Here is a 17,166-nt window from a genome sequence, read left to right as displayed (position 1 = left end):
TTAGGGATGGGCAACAAATGCTGACTTTTCCAGTGATGCCCACATCCCATAAATGAATAAAGAACAAAAATAGTGAGCTCTAGTCCATTCAGCTTGTCGATCCTGTGCCGCCTTTCACTTAGGACATGGTTACTCTGTACCTCAGTTCCATTTACCCGCCTTTGCAATATATCCATTCATACCTTTGTCTAATAAAAATTTATTGGCTGGAATTTAACAGTGAGGTGGTGGCCCCACCCACCGGCTGGAAAGTTGGGGGCGAGCCCACCTCCGCTGGACCTGAAAGTCACGCTCCTATTTTGTGTGGCTCAGGCCCTTAATTGGCCTCGGTCAGGGCTTACACCCCTCTAAGGCAGGAAGTCTCATTTCCAAGAGCTGCTGGCCAATCAGAGGGCCAGCAATTCCTCAGTCCCAGTAGTGCCACTGGGAGCAGTGGTCACTGCTGGTACTGCACCCAGCAACAAGAAGATAATGGACATTGCCAATCAAAGAGGTATGTGGGGGTCAGGTCTTGCCGAGAACAATTGGCTGGGCACCGGCCAGATGGGGGTGGGTCAGAGAACAGGGTAGGGGTCAGGGGGGTTGTTTTACCGGGGCGGCCCATGCTGCTGGGGGGGGGGGGCCCTCTGTGGGGCAAAGGGTGCCTAATCAGGAGGGCGACCTCCCAGCCCGCAAGGAGGCTGCGAGGTATTACTAGGTGGCCTCCTCAGGTACCGAAGTGCCTGCCGGCCGCTGGTAAAATACCAGCAATGGCGGGAATAGGCCTTTAAGTGTTCATTAATTGGCCACTTAAAGGCCTCAATTAGCCTAAGGGTGGGCGGGCTGTTTGCGACCTTCCCCATCACTGATAAAATAGCAGCAGGGACGGGTAAGTGATGGGCACAGCATCCCTGGTCTCCCACCCTATTTTATGTCCCCCCCCCCCCCGCCTCCTAGCCCACTCCCAGAAGGGCGGGAGAGGGGTGGTAAATTGCAACCATTGTGTGTAACTTGTAACTCATATATGTTAATCATAGTGGTTTTTAAAAAAATCTTCAGGTTTGCAAATAACTGGAATGACCATACATTTAAGTTTACACACAAACAATAACTTTAACTGTACACAGCAACAACTTGCATTTATATTGCACCTTTAATGTAAAATAAAATGTCCTAAGACAATTCACAGATTCATTATCCATCAAAATTTGATGCAAAGCCACATAAGTAGATATTAGGATAAAGGTTTGGTCAAAGAGATACGTTTTAAACAGCATCTTAAAGGAGTAAAGTTGGAGCGGTTTAGGAAGGGATACTGGAGGGAAGGGCCTAAGCAGCTGAAGACACGTTTGCTATTGGTGGAACGAAGAAAATCAGGGATGTGCAAGAGGTCAGAATTGGAGGAGCACTGAGATCTTGGAGGGTTGTAATGCTGGAGGAGGTTATAGAGGTGGGGAGCGTCAAAGCCTTGGAGCAATTTGTAAAAAGGATGAGAATTTTTAAATTGCGGTGTTGCCCTACCGGGAGCCAGTGTAGGTCAGTGAGCACAGGGGTGATGAGTGAACGGAACTTGCTGTGAGTTAGGATACAGGCAGCAGAATTTTAGATGAGCTCAAGTTTACAGACAGTGCAAGGTAGGACGTGGGCCAGGAGAGCATTGGAATGGTTGAATCTAGAGGTGATAAAGGTATGGATGAGAGTTTCAACAACAGATATTCTGAGCCGAGGTGGAAACAGGCAAAGTCATGGAGGTGGAAGTAGGCGATCTTGGTGACAGAGAGGGTATGGGATCTGTAGCTCAGCTCAGTGTCAAATAGGATGCCAAGAGTTAACAAGACCAAAATGGTGGTCGTGCTTCAGGGAGAAGTTAAGAAGTTTTTAACTACTTTTACACAGACAATTATTAGGACATGGAATTTCCCATCCGAAACAGAAACCAATAAGAAATTATAAAAGGGAAATGAATAAATATTTGAAAAAACAAAATGTGAAAGGATGGAAGAATGAGACTGTTGATAGCTCTTTCAGAGAGCCAGAACAGATAGGCTGAATGGCCTCCTTCCATGCTATAAAATTCTAATTTCTGCTGTGCAATGGTTCAATGTGTTGAGTGGCGAGTCCACTAAGACTCTTGCATCTGTTTTAACTTCAACGTTGGGTATTTCGGTTAGCCTGTAATTTACCTCCAAGTCGTTACTGTATTTTAAATACTGCCTATGGTTATCTGACATTGCTTTTGTGTAATTGAAATACATTTGCAAACACAGTGCCTGCCATTCTAAATGAAGCTGTACCAGCAACCAAACAAAATGTTGAGTCTGAGCTACAAGCCACTCAACAGCTAATCTACCACTACACAGCTATTATCGAGAGACTGGAGAAAAGTCGTGAACAATGCTACGAGGAAGATGGGTTGCATGATAAACTGAAGGAGGCTTTATACAACGTGAGGCAGCATGAGGTCTTTCTACGCATTATTATGGTAGGAAAATAAGACCATGTGGGTTTTCGCCGGGTGCTCCGGTTTCCTCCCACTGCCAAAGACTTGCAGGTGATAGGTAAATTGGCTGTTGTAAATTGCCCCTAGTGTAGGTAGGAAATATGGGATTACTGTAGGGTTAGTATAAATGGGTGGTTGTTGGTCGGCACAGACTCGGTGGGCCGAAGGGCCTGTTTCAGTGCTGTATCTCTAAATAAATAAACAAATAAATATTATTGCTGTTGCAACTGAAGAAATATACTTTCATATTTTTAGTTTTAAATGGAAAGCAATGCAAAGTTTTTTTCTTTCTCTCTCTTTGTCTTTCTCGCTGTCTCCCTCTCTCTGTCTAAAATGATCTATCGTATCTTTTGGAAAAACTTTTGGGCTGGAAATTCTGGTCTGGGCCTCAAGCAAAAAGTGGGTGGACTGCTGCCAATGGCTGAAATTTGGGACAGAAATTAATTTCCTGCTATTCCAACCTATTTCTTGGTTGCCATTTTCCACTGGAAGTGGAAAGGACAATTCGTTCTCCCACCTCCCCATATCAAGGGACTGAGTTTGTGTAGGGTGTGTTTCTGGGCTACTCCAGGAATTGTACCCATTCCACCCATAAAAGGTTTCAACAGTATTCTCACCAGAAGTCTTTTGAAAAGTCTCATGGCTTCAGCAGCCTCCCACTGGAGTTGGATATCTTGCTGCAGAGTCTTTTCTTGAACCTGTGAAAGGCCTGGGAACCTCTTGGCAGAGATGTGGCACTGGCAGACTCTTGCTTGCCGACTGGGAATCCACTATGAATGCATAATTACCTTTGATCCAGGAAACTGGGCCGGGGTCGGGGCAGAGTGAGGGGAGGTCCCGCTCTAACACTGTTGAGATGGACTAAAGGAAATGAATATACAATTTAAGCCAAAAATAAAGAAATTATAAAACTTTATGTGCTTACTCTGCTGTGCCATTTCCCAATTATTCTTTTTTACTATTCTCCTCTAAGCAACAAAAATGGCAGTTTTCTGTATACTCTAAATAATTTTAAACCTCAAATCTTTTACTTTTTTTATTTTTAATAAAACATCCCACCTGCATTTCCTCCAAAATGTCCGTCGCTTGTGCCCAAGGTCCTTGTCAACTATAGTCTTATTCTGTCTGATTCCACGAAGCATCATGGTTTTGACAAAAATCTAGCTCACAGGTGGCAACACCTTGCCCCTTATTAAAGCCTCCCCACCTGAATAAACTTTCCACCATTTCCTGTGCCCCTTATCACCAAATTACACTGTGGTTTCTACCCCAATTCATTTGGCACTTTCTCCTCACTTAAGCTCCTATCTATTAAAGATAATCAAGGGAGATGGGGATAGTGCAGGAAAAGAACGTTGAGGTAGATCAGCCATGATCTAGTTGAATGGCGAAGTGGGCTCGAGGGGCCAAATGGCCTTCTCCTGCTCCTATTTCCTATGTTCCTATCTAGTTCCACCCCTCATATGGCAGCCATAATAGGCCACTATTTTGAGTATTCTTTAAAGGGATCCTCAAGCTGCAGTCAGGGAAAGCTGTTCAGGTTTGGTCAGCTATTTTATGCATGTCCAATCTTCTGGAAGTATGGGAAAAATCTTGCCTGCTGTTCAAAACCGATGGTTCCATTCACTTGCAACACATTGAAAGGGAGGAAGTATTAGCAGTTTTAGCGGGCTTAAAAGTGGATAAATCCCCAGGCCCAGGCTGTTATGTGAGGCAAGGGAGGAGATTGCAGGGGCTCTGACACAAATTTTCAAATCGTCTCTGGCCACAGGAGAGGTACCAGAGGACTGGAGGACAGCGAATGTGGTACCATTGTGACCAGTGGTGTACCGCAGGGATCGGTGCTGGGACCCTTGCTGTTTGTAGTGTACATTAATGATTTAGACGTGAATATAGGAGGTATGATCAGTAAGTTCGCAGATGACATGAAAATTGGTGGTGTTGTAAATAGTGAGGAGGAAAGCCTTAGATTACAGGATGATATAGATGGGCTGGTAAGATGGGCAGAGCAGTGGCAAATGGAATTTAATCCTGAGAAGTGTGAGGTGAGGCATTTTGGGAGGATTAACAAGGCAAGGGAATATACAATGGATGGTAGGACCCTAGGAAGTACAGAGGGTCTGAGGGACCTTGGTGTACTTGTCCATAGATCACTGAAGGCAGCAGCACAGGTACGCAAGGTGGTTAGGAAAGCATATGGGATATTTGCCTTTATTAGCCAAGGCATAGAATATAAGAGCAGGGAGGTTATGCTGGAGTTGTGTAAAACACTAGTTAGACCACAGCTGGAGTACTGTGTACAGTTCTAGGCACCACACTATAGGAAGGATGTGATTGCCCTGGAGAGGGTGCAGAGGAGATTGACCAGGATGTTGCCTGGACTGAGGCATTTCTGCTATGAAGAGAGACTGAAAGGGCTAGGGTTGTTTTCCGAAGAGCAGAGAAGGCTGAGGGGAGATATGATTGAGGTATACAAAATTATGAGGGGCATTGATAGGTTAGATAGGAAGAAACTTTTTCCCTTAGCGGAGGGGTCAATAACCAGGTGGCATAGATTTAAGGTAAGGTGCAGGAGGTTTAGAGTGGATTTGAGGAAAAGATTTTTCACCCAGAGTGTGGTTGGAATCTGGAACACACTGCCTGAAGAGGTGGTAGAGGCAGGAACCCTCACAACATTTAAGAAGTATTTCGATGAGCACTTGAAACGCCGTAGTATAGAACAAAGAACAAAGAAAATTACAGCACAGGAACAGGCCCTTCGGCCCTCCAAGCCTATGCCGATCCAAATCCTCTATCTAAACCTGTCGCCTATTTTCTAAGGGTCTGTATCTCTTTACTTCCAGCCCATTCATGTATCTGTCTAGATACATCTTAAAAGACGCTATCGTGCCCGCGTCTACCACCTCCGCTGGTAATGCGTTCCAGGCACCCACCACCCTCTGTGTAAAGAACTTTCCACGCATATCCCCCCTAAACTTTTCCCCTTTCACTTTGAACTCGTGTCCCCTTGTAATTGAATCCCCCACTCTGGGAAAAAGCTTCTTGCTATCCACCCTGTCTATATCTCTCATGATTTTGTACACCTCAATCAGGTCCCCCCTCAACCTCCGTCTTTCTAATGAAAATAATCCTAATCTACTCAACCTCTCTTCACAGCTAGCGCCCTCCATACCAGGCAACATCCTGGTGAACCTCCTCTGCACCCTCTCCAAAGCATCCACATCTTTTTCGTAATGTGGCGACCAGAACTGCACGCAGTATTCCAAATGTGGCCGAACCAAAGTCCTATACAACTGTAACATGACCTGCCAACTCTTGTACTCGATACCCCGTCCGATGAAGGAAAGCATGCCGTATGCCTTCTTGACCACTCTATTGACCTGCGTTGCCACCTTCAGGGAACAATGGACCTGAACACCCAAATCTCTCTGTACATCAATTTTCCCCAGGACTTTTCCATTTACTGTATACTTCACTCTTGAATTGGATCTTCCAAAATGCATCACCTCGCATTTGCCCTGATTGAACTCCATCTGCCATTTCTCTGCCCAACTCTCCAGTCTATCTATATTCTGCTGTATTCTCTGACAGTCCCCTTCAGTATCTGCTACTCCACCAATCTTAGTGTCGTCTGCAAACTTGCTAATCAGACCACCTATACTTTCCTCCAAATCATTTATGTATATCACAAACAACAGTGGTCCCAGCACGGATCCCTGTGGAACACCACTGGTCACACGTCTCCATTTTGAGAAACTCCCTTCCACTGCTACTCTCTGTCTCCTGTTGCCCAGCCAGTTCTTTATCCATCTAGCTAGTACACCTTGGACCCCATGCGCCTTCACTTTCTCCATCAGCCTACCATGGGGAACCTTATCAAACGCCTTACTGAAGTCCATGTATATGACATCTACAGCCCTTCCCTCATCAATCAACTTTGTCACTTCCTCAAAGAATTCTATTAAGTTGGTAAGACATGACCTTCCCTGCACAAAACCATGTTGCCTATCACTGATAAGCCCATTTTCTTCCAGATGGGAATAGACCCTATCCCTCAGTATCTTCTCCAGCAGCTTCCCTACCACTGACGTCAAGCTCACCGGTCTATAATTATCTGGATTTTCCCTGCTACCCTTCTTAAGCAAGGGGACAACATTAGCAATTCTCCAGTCCTCTGGGACCTCACCCGTGTTTAAGGATGTTGCAAATATATCTGTTAAGGCCCCAACTATTTCCTCTCTCGCTTCCCACAGTAACCTGGGATAGATCCCATCCGGACCTGGGGACTTGGACACCTTAATGCCTTTTAGAATACCCAACACTTCCTCCCTCCTTATGCCGACCTGACCTAGAGTAATCAAACATCTGTTCCTAACCTCAACATCCGTCATGTCCCTCTCCTCGGTGAATACCGATGCAAAGTACTCGTTTAGAATCTCACCCATTTTCTCTGACTCCACGCATAACTTTCCTCCTTTGTCCTTGAGTGGGCCAATCCTTTCTCTAGTTACCCTCTTGCTCCTTATATATGAATAAAAGGCTTTGGGATTTTCCTTAACCCTGTTTGCTAAAGATATTTCATGACCCCTTTTAGCCCTCTTAATTCCTCGTTTCAGATTGCGCCTACAATCCCGATATTCTTTCAAAGCTTCGTCTTTCTTCAGCCGCCTAGACCTTATGTGTGCTTCCTTTTTCCTCTTAGCTAGTCTCACAATTTCACCTGTCATCCATGGTTCCCTAATCTTGCCATTTCTACCCCTCATTTTCACAGGAACATGTCTCTCCTGCATGCTAATCAACCTCTCTTTAAAAGCCTCCCACATATCAAAAGTGGATTTACCTTCAAACAGCTGCTCCCAATCTACATTCCCCAGCTCCTGCCGAATTTTGGTATAGTTGGCCTTCCCCCAATTTAGCACTCTTCCTTTAGGACCACTCTCGTCTTTGTCCATGAGTATTCTAAAACTTACGGAATTGTGATCACTATTCCCAAAGTAGTCCCCTACTGAAACGTCAACCACCTGGCCCGGCTCATTTCCCAACAGCAGGTCCAGTATGGCCCCTTCCCGAGTTGGACTATTTACATACTGCTCTAGAAAACCCTCCTGGATGCTCCTGACAAATTCTGCTCCATCTAGACCTCGAACATTAAGTGAATCCCAGTCAATGTTGGGAAAATTAAAATCTCCTATCACCACCATCCTGTTGCTCCTACAGCTTTCCATAATCTGTTTACATATTTGTACCTCTATCTCACGCTCGCTGTTGGGAGGCCTGTAGTACAGCCCCAACATTGTTACCGCACCCTTCCTATTTCTGAGTTCTGCCCATATTGCCTCACAGCTCGAGTCCTCCATAGTGCCTTCCTTCAGCACAGCTGTGATATCCTCTTTGACCAGTAATGCAACTCCTCCACCCCTTTTACCTCCCTCTCTATCCCGCCTGAAGCATCGGTATCCTGGGATATTTAGTTGCCAATCATGCCCTTCCCTTAACCAAGTCTCAGTAATAGCAAAAACATCATACTCCCAGGTACTAATCCAAGCCCTAAGTTCATCTGCCTTACCTACTACACTTCTTGCATTAAAACAAATACACCTCAGACCACCAGTCCCTTTGCTTTCATCATCTGCTCCCTGCCTACTCTTTCCCTTAGTCACGCTGACTTCATTATCTAGTTCCTTACAGGCTTTAGTTACTACATCCTTACTCTCCACTAACCTCATTTGGTTCCCATCCCCCTGCCACATTAGTTTAAACCCTCCCCAACAGCGTTAGCAAAAGCACCCCCAAGGACATTGGTTCCAGTCCGGCCCAGGTGTAGACCGTCCAATTTGTAATAGTCCCACCTCCCCCAGAACCAGTCACAATGTCCCAAAAATCTGAACCCCTCCCTCCTGCACCATCTCTCAAGCCACGCATTCATCCTGACTATTCTTTCATTTCTACTCTGACTATCACGTGGCACTGGTAGCAATCCTGAGATTACTACCTCGGAGGTCCTACTTTTTAACTTGGCTCCTAACTCCCTAAATTCTGCTTGTAGGACCTCATCCCGTTTTTTTACCTATATCGTTGGTGCCTATGTGCACAACGACAACTGGCTGTTCACCCTCCCCCTTCAGAATGTTCTGCAGCCGATCTGAGACATCCCTGACCCGTGTACCTGGGAGGCAACATACCATTCGGGAGTCTCGTTTTCGACCACAGAACCGCCTATCTACTCCCCTTACAATCGAATCCCCGATGACTATAGCCATTCCACTCTTTTTCCCGCCCTTCTGAAGAGTATACAAGGCTACGGGCCAAGTTCTGGAAAATGGGATTAGAATAGCTAGGTACTTGATGGCCGGCACAGACACGATGGGCTGAAGGGCCTGTTTCTGTGCTGTCTAACTCTTTGACTCTATGACACCTCTCCCTTTTTAGAGTGTTGCTGCCTGTCCTTCAAAACCAACTGCCCTGCTGGATTTCCCATTCTGTAGATTGGCAAGCTACCTTCAGGAGGAACCTTTTGCATTGTCAACATCCTGTGAAAACAATGTCAAGCATTGAAAATGGCATGAACCTCACACTGAGCCTTGCAGGTGGAGGGCACGCACACATGCTCCACCCACCTGCCTGATACTCTACCAAAACCGAAAATCTCCCCATAGCCTATCCTGCAGCTTGTTCAGTGTACGTGTAGAAGTACAATAGGTCAGGGGTTATTGCCTGCTTTTTATTAATTTTGTGTGGCGCTTCTTTCTTCTGCAGACTGAAATTGTCACATGCGCTAAACAGGTAGAAATGCTGCAGTATCAAATGAACAAACGAATGTCGGATCTAAACGCTGTAGTCAAGTCAAAGGCAGCAGTACCCACCGCACAAGTGTATGTAAGTGTTGGCTTTATAATCTTCTCACTTTTAAACCTTGTAAAACTCTGGTACGAGTGCACTTTCGTTTCATGTTATTCTGTGTTACTATTAAATGCAAAAGGATAAAAGAATCATATGTAAAAATAAGAAAACTAGCTCCATTAAGCACTCTCATTTCTCTTTGGAGCCGGCTACAGAGGGCAGGATGGGAGAAACTCTTGAAGAGTCGGGGTAGCATTCCTACACATGAACCCTGCATTGCTCAGAGCCAACAAATCTCCTGATGGAATTGTCATGCAGGCTCCCACCTGCCAAGAATGAGGCACACATTATTTCGCCACATGAACATTAAAACTTAAAATTGTTGCTGGGAAGAAAAGAGGGCCTATCACAAGGAATTGCCAGGCCCCTCGCCGGAAAGACCTTTTTTGCATACTAGCAGACAGTGTTGGAACAAAGGAACCAGTCCCTGCTTCCCCAATACACAGAAGAGGTCAGACTAGTTTAGTCACATGACTAACTGGCTGTTGGAGTTTTGAATTTGAACTGAGAAAGCTCTTGGCTCCTGGACTGAGAACATCTCTCTCCTGTCTGCTCCCATCGCTTTCTCACGGAATTGAAAACCCATTGAAGCCACATGAACCCCAAGAGAGAAAAGTCTCCTACAGTGAACAAGGTTTAAGAAGAATTGTGGGCCCCAATGAAAAGTAAGAACTACCTACAAAAGGACTACAGTGAGCTGGAAGCACAGTAACAAGAAACTCTTCTGATATTGCCTCAAACCTCTCTATTTTTTTCATCTGCTGTTTTCTGTCTCTATTTGCATGTGTGTATCGCTTATGCATGTTAGCGTGGGGCGTGGCGTGTATCTGTAGGCGTTAACCGGATTAGAGTTTAAGTTTGAATAAATTTCACTTTTCTTCTTTAAACCTAAGAAAACCTGGTGTGCTCATTTCTTTGCCTTATAATTGGAAAGCGGTGAATAAGGATTCACCAAGGGGAAGCTCATAACACAGTGTGTTTAAAACATAAACCCTGTTACAATAAGACCAGGTGAAGGCGAAAAGGGACCCCTAGACCCCTTTCTCAACTGGTAGTAACAGCATCCATCCAACTGGTGTTTAGGCCCCTAATTTACATAATTAAGAAGCCTACTGCCTACTTATGGCGCCAATCCAGGATGTCTAAAAAGGCCGCACAAGTTTAGCAGTAGGACCAATGTTATCGCAGATTGGGCACAGGCCATCCCACTGTTGGATTGGCTTTTCTTACGCCCCAAAATGAGTGTAATGCATACCAATTACTACTACATAAATCTTTTACTTGTCATTGTGTTTATTAAGCAGCTCTAACCACAGCTCAGAAAAGATTACAGCTTGCAATATGACTTTTATATTTGTTCAGGGGATAGAGCATTGCTGGCAGGGTCAGCATTTATTGCCCATCCTTAACTGATCCTTGAGAAGGTGGTGGTGAGCTGCCTTCTTGAACCACTGCAGTCCATGTGGGGTGGGTACCCACAATGCTGTTAAGAAGGGAGTTCCAGGATTTTGACCCAGCAACAGTGAAGGAATGGCGATATTATTCCAAGTCAGGATGGTGTGTGGCTTGGAGGGGAACAAAGAACATTACAGCACAGGAACAGGCCCTTCGGCCCTCCAAGCCTGCGCCGATCCAGATCCTCTATCTAAACATGTCGCCTATTTTCTAAGGGTCTGTATCTCTTTACTTCCTGCCCATTCATGTATCTGTCTAGATACATCTTAAAAGACACTATCGTGCCCACGTCTACCACCTCCGCTGGCAACGCGTTCCAGGCACCCACCACCCTCTGCGTAAAGAACTTTCCACGCATATCCCCCCTAAACTTTTCCCCTCTCACTTTGAACTCGTGTCCCCTAGTAATTGAATCCCCCACTCTGGGAAAAAGCTTCTTGCTATCCACCCTGTCTATATCTCTCATGATTTTGTACACCTCAATCAGGTCCCCCCTCAACCTCCGTCTTTCTAATGAAAATAATCCTAATCTACTCAACCTCTCTTCATAGCTAGCGCCCTCCATACCAGGCAACATCCTGGTGAACCTCCTCTGCACCCTCTCCAAAGCATCCACATCCTTTTGGTAATGTGGCGACCAGAACTGCACGCAGTATACCAAATGTGGCCGAACCAAAGTCCTATACAACTGTAACATGACCTGCCAACTCTTGTACTCAATACCCCGTCCGATGAAGGAAAGCATGCCGTATGCCTTCTTGACCACTCTATTGACCTGCGTTGCCACCTTCAGGGAACAATGGACCTGAACACCCAAATCTCTCTGTACATCAATTTTCCCCAGGACTTTTCCATTTACTGTATACTTCACTCTTGAATTGGATCTTCCAAAATGCATCACCTCGCATTTGCCCTGATTGAACTCCATCTGCCATTTCTCTGCCCAACTCTCCAATCTATTTATATTCTGCTGTATTCTCTGACAGTCCCCTTCACTATCTGCTACTCCACCAATCTTAGTGTCGTCTGCAAACTTGCTAATCAGACCACCTATACTTTCCTCCAAATCATTTATGTATATCACAAACAACAGTGGTCCCAGCACGGATCCCTGTGGAACACCACTGGTCACACGTCTCCATTTTGAGAAACTCCCTTCCACTGCTACTCTCTGTCTCCTGTTGCCCAGTCAGTTCTTTATCCATCTAGCTAGTACACCTTGGACCCCATGCGCCTTCACTTTCTCCATCAGCCTACCATGGGGAACCTTATCAAACGTCTTACTGAAGTCCATGTATATGACATCTACAGCCCTTCCCTCATCAATCAACTTTGTCACTTCCTCAAAGAATTCTACTAAGTTGGTAAGACATGACCTTCCCTGCACAAAACCATGTTGCCTATCACTGATAAGCCCATTTTCTTCCAGATGGGAATAGACCCTATCCCTCAGTATCTTCTCCAGCAGCTTCCCTACCACTGACGTCAAGCTCACCGGTCTATAATTACCTGGATTTTCCCTGCTACCCTTCTTAAGCAAGGGGACAACATTAGCAATTCTCCAGTCCTCCGGGACCTCACCCGTGTTTAAGGATGTTGCAAATATATCTGTTAAGGCCCCAACTATTTCCTCTCTCGCTTCCCACAGTAACCTGGGATAGATCCCATCCGGACCTGGGGACTTGTCCACCTTAATGCCTTTTAGAATACCCAACACTTCCTCCCTCCTTATGTGACCTAGAGTAATCAAACATCTGTCCCTAACCTCAACATCCGTCATGCCCCTCTCCTCGGTGAATACCGATGCAAAGTACTCGTTTAGAATCTCACCCATTTTCTCTGACTCCACGCATAACTTTCCTCCTTTGTCCTTGAGTGGGCCAATCCTTTCTCTAGTTACCCTCTTGCTCCTTATATATGAATAAAAGACTTTGGGATTTTCCTTAACCCTGTTTGCTAAAGATATTTCATGACCCCTTTTAGCGCTCTTAATTCCTCGTTTCAGATTGCGCCTACAATCGCGATATTCTTTCAAAGCTTCGTCTTTCTTCAGCCGCCTAGACCTTATGTATGCTTCCTTTTTCCTCTTAGCTAGTCTCACAATTTCACCTGTCATCCATGGTTCCCTAATCTTGCCATTTCTATCCTTCATTTTCACAGGAACATGTCTCTCCTGCATGCTAATCACCCTCTCTTTAAAAGCCTCCCACATATCACATGTGGATTTACCTTCAAACAGCTGCTCCCAATCTACATTCCCCAGCTCCTGCCGAATTTTGGTATAGTTGGCCTTCCCCCAATTTAGCACTCTTCCTTTAGGACCACTCTTGTCTTTGTCCATGAGTATTCTAAAACTTACGAAATTGTGATCACTATTCCCAAAGTAGTCCCCTACTGAAATTTCAACCACCTGGCCGGGCTCATTCCCCAACACCAGGTCCAGTATGGCCCCTTCCCGAGTTGGACTATTTACATACTGCTCCAGAAAACCCTCCTGGATGCTCCTTACAAATTCTGCTCCATCTAGACCTCTAACACTAAGTGAATCCCAGTCAATGTTGGGAAAATTAAAATCTATCACCACCACCCTGTTGCTCCTACATCTTTCCATAATCTGTTTACATATTTGTACCTCTATCTCACGCTCGCTGTTGGGAGGCCTGTAGTACAGCCCCAACATTGTTACCGCACCCTTCCTATTTCTTAGTTCTGCCCATATTGCCTCACAGCTCGAGTCCTCCATAGTGCCTTCCTTCAGCACAGCTGTGATATCCTCTTTGACCAGTAATGCAACTCCTCCACCCCTTTTACCTCCCTCTCTATCCCGCCTGAAGCATCGGTATCCTGGGATATTTAGTTGCCAATCATGCCCTTCCCTCAACCAAGTCTCAGTAATAGCAATAACATCATACTCCCAGGTACTAATCCAAGCCCTAAGTTCATCTGCCTTACCTTCTACACTTCTTGCATTAAAACAAATGCACCTCAGACCACCACTCCCTTTGCGTTCATCATCTGCTCCCTGCCTACTCTTCCCCTTAGTCACGCTGACTTCATTATCTAGTTCCTTACAGGCTTTAGTTACTACCTCCTTACTGTCCACTGACCTCATTTGGTTCCCATCCCCCTGCCACATTAGCTTAAACCCTCCCCAACAGCGTTAGCAAAAGCACACCCAAGGAACTTGAAGGTGGTGCTGCCTTTGTCTTTCTAGGTGGTAGAGGTCGCAGGTTTGGAAGGTGCTGTTGAAGGAAGCTTGGTGAGTTGCCGTGGTGCATCTTGTAGACAGTACACACTGCTGCCACTGTGCGTCGGTGGTGGAGGGAGAGAATGTTTAAGGTGGTAGATGGGGTGCTGATCAAGCAGGCTGCTTTGTCCTGGATGGTGTGGAGCTTCTTGAGTGTTGTTGAAGCTGCACTCATCCAGGCAAGCAGAGAGTATTCCATCACAAACATGACCTGTGCCTTGTCGATGGTGGACAGGCTTTTGGGGAGTCAGTTGAGTTATTGCTGCAGAATTCCCAGTCTCTGACCAGCTCTTGTAGCCATAGTATTTATATAGCTGGTCCAGTTAAGTTTCTGGTCAATGGTAACCCCCAGGATTTTGATGGTGAAAGATTCAGCGATGGTAACGCCGTTGAATGTCAAGGGAAGATGGTTAGATTCTCTCTTATTGGAGATGACCATTGTCTGGCATTTGTGTGGCATGAATGTTACTTGCCACTTATCAGCCCAAGCCTGAATGTTGTCCAGGTTTTGCTGCTTATGGGCACAGACTGCCTAAGTATCTGCGGAGTTGTGAATAGTACTGAAACTGTGCAAACATCAGCAAAAAACTTCACTCCTGTTTTTATGATGGTGGGAAGGTCTTTGATAAAGCAGCTGAAGATGGTTGGGAATAGGACACATTTTCCTAAATTATATTTTGAACTGTGTCAGTAAGGTGCGTCGTTATTCACCAAATAACATGACTCAAATCCAATTGTTGTTCAAAGTTAAAGCTATAGTGAGTTGATTGTTTTTTTTAAAACAGGATGCTGCATTTTCCATACTTCAGTTTCTTTACTTTGGATGCCAGCCATCGGCAGTTGCGTAAGCACAAACTAGTAGTTCAGAAGTGTGACTCACCAAAAAAAAAAAACAGATTTTCCCTCACCTTTAATTTTCTCCTGCCTCTCCTGACGGCATTGACTAATTCTGTTTATAGTGGGTTATCAACAGATGGTCAATGGGCATCACTGTTGATCTCGATACTGTCCTGACCAATGTCTACATACACACACTGTCTAGCAAGGCTCACTGACTTTGGAATCGGGGCAACAGCTCCAGCTGATTTTCTTTTGGCCCTCTTAAGCCCACTGGCACTTGTATTCTACTTTAAAAATCTATTTAAAACAAACTGGGTAACACCTCCACTAAAATCGCAGAAAGAGGATTATCATATTGCAGGTAAGGCTTTTGTCCATAATATTAACAGCTGTAATTTGTAGGTTCTAGATGCTTCCTGATCTGTACGAGGAGTGAATTTACCCATTAAACAATTGGGAAGGTGGGGGGAGGGGTGTTTAACCACTTTTTTCACCATTAGAAAATGTCATGCTTTTAGGTGATTAATAATAGCCATTACTTTCTCAAACAATTTCATATATATAGCATTACGTAAAATATTTTTTAAATCCTTCTATTCTATATTGAACCTAATGTAGATTTAATTTTTACCTATTTTGCCAGCCTCATTTTATTGCTCTCTCCAACCTGTGGACCTCTTTCCAGGATGAGATGGTGCTGCTTAGTGTCTACAGCAACTTAGTAACCAATCTAGATCCGTATTTGGGAACTCACTCACAGCTATTTCCAGATGGTGTCATTGGGCCTTTGCTGGAGGGAGTGGCTGTGAAAACTGATGAACAGAGGTTAAGTGAAGTATCAGGTATGTCGGACAGAGATGGAAATGTCATCAGTCCAGTGAATTTTACAAATTTGAGCTCCCATCACAGTGCTTTGCTTTTCAGGAAGGCGTAATTGGGATTTGGGCACAGGGGTCAGTAAACTTGTCAGGATTCTCCTTTCATGATCACTGGGAGTGTTAACTCATGAAATGTATCCTGTATGGGGTTTTTATTTGGTTTCCTTTCCTGGCAAATAACTGAGATTTGCGAATGAGAATCTGTTGCAGCACCTCAATTACAAACTCTTGGAGATAAATTTCTGATGGACAACTGACAGGATCAGATTGGCATTCCGTTTTAGTCCTATGAATAGGGCAATTACTTAACGTCTGCCTAGTGACAAGTGATTACACTGAATAACACCAATTGTTCCTTGAATTGTTTTACTACTCAGAGCAAAGAATTGATCCATGTGACTTCAAGAATCGGGAGTGGCTCTTTCCAGAAGACACACTAATGTATCGCCAACTGATAATGCAGTATCGAGGATTCTGTGCCTACACATTTGGGGCAAGACATGGTCTCCTTCTGAGAGGTATACAATATATACCAGTCCTGTTTTGAGTTTTGCTTAATTTATGAAAAGCGTTCTGCTTGGTCTGTATACTATCGTGTTTGATAAGGCAAGTAGGCAACCAGCCCCTCCCAAGTTCTTATGAAGTGACTGTTAGGTGATATATAGGTTATTATTAGTTCTCCTTGTATGGTAGTCGTAACCCCAACAACTAGCATTTATATCGTATCTTTAACATAGTAAAATGTTCGTAGGCACTTCACAGGTGCATTATCAGACAAGATTTAATATTGAGCCATGTAAGGAGATATTAGGTCACGCAATCAAAAGCTTGGTCAATAGGTAGTTTTATGTTGTGTCTTACAGGAGCTGGAGAAGTTTAGGGAGGAGATTCCACAGCTTAAGGCCTTCGCAGCTGAAGGCATGACTGCCAGTGTTGGGGCGAAGGAAAACAACTCACCATGTTGTCAGTCTCTGTAGGGAAAACCTGAACTTTGTTTGATACAGTCCCATATCAGCATGCCTGAGATGAGAAACTCAGTATTGTGGGGGGCCATGGGTGCAAATTTAGGTCCCACCACTCCATGGTGTTACAGTATATTGTGTCACTATGCTACCAGATGTCATCATTCTAACTTTTTTTTAAACTTTACTGATCTTTATCTTTTGCTGCCAGGGCTCTGCACAGTTAGGAGCCAAAAGACTTGGCTGAATATATAGTTCCCTCCCATAAGCTTATTCTGACCAATAACTATCCTATCATCTATTTAGTTTAAAAAGGGAAAGTACTTTCTACTTGGATTGCCAAATAATCTGAAAATTGAGAGCATACACATATCAGTCACCTCCTGTGTAGGGGTTTCTGCTGTT

General features: G+C 44.7%; 1 protein-coding gene across 2 annotated transcripts in view; it reads left to right on the top strand.

Annotated features, from left to right (window-relative positions):
• The window catches only part of cfap206 (cilia and flagella associated protein 206), a 70,794-nt gene that overhangs the window by 41,908 nt on the left and 11,720 nt on the right, over nt 1-17,166 (top strand). For both annotated transcript variants that reach the window (XM_068026646.1, XM_068026647.1), the window contains exons 7-10: nt 2,247-2,461; nt 9,236-9,355; nt 15,565-15,763; nt 16,177-16,317. In XM_068026646.1, coding sequence (XP_067882747.1) covers nt 2,247-2,461; nt 9,236-9,355; nt 15,565-15,763; nt 16,177-16,317 — 675 coding nt within the window. The remainder of the gene's footprint in view (nt 1-2,246; nt 2,462-9,235; nt 9,356-15,564; nt 15,764-16,176; nt 16,318-17,166) is intronic.

Source organism: Heterodontus francisci, chromosome 3 (genome assembly GCF_036365525.1).
Source record: "Heterodontus francisci isolate sHetFra1 chromosome 3, sHetFra1.hap1, whole genome shotgun sequence".
In the NCBI taxonomy this organism is placed as follows: domain Eukaryota; kingdom Metazoa; phylum Chordata; class Chondrichthyes; order Heterodontiformes; family Heterodontidae; genus Heterodontus; species Heterodontus francisci.
Note: the sequence above shows the minus strand (reverse complement) of the source record. Positions and strands in the feature narration are given on the sequence as shown.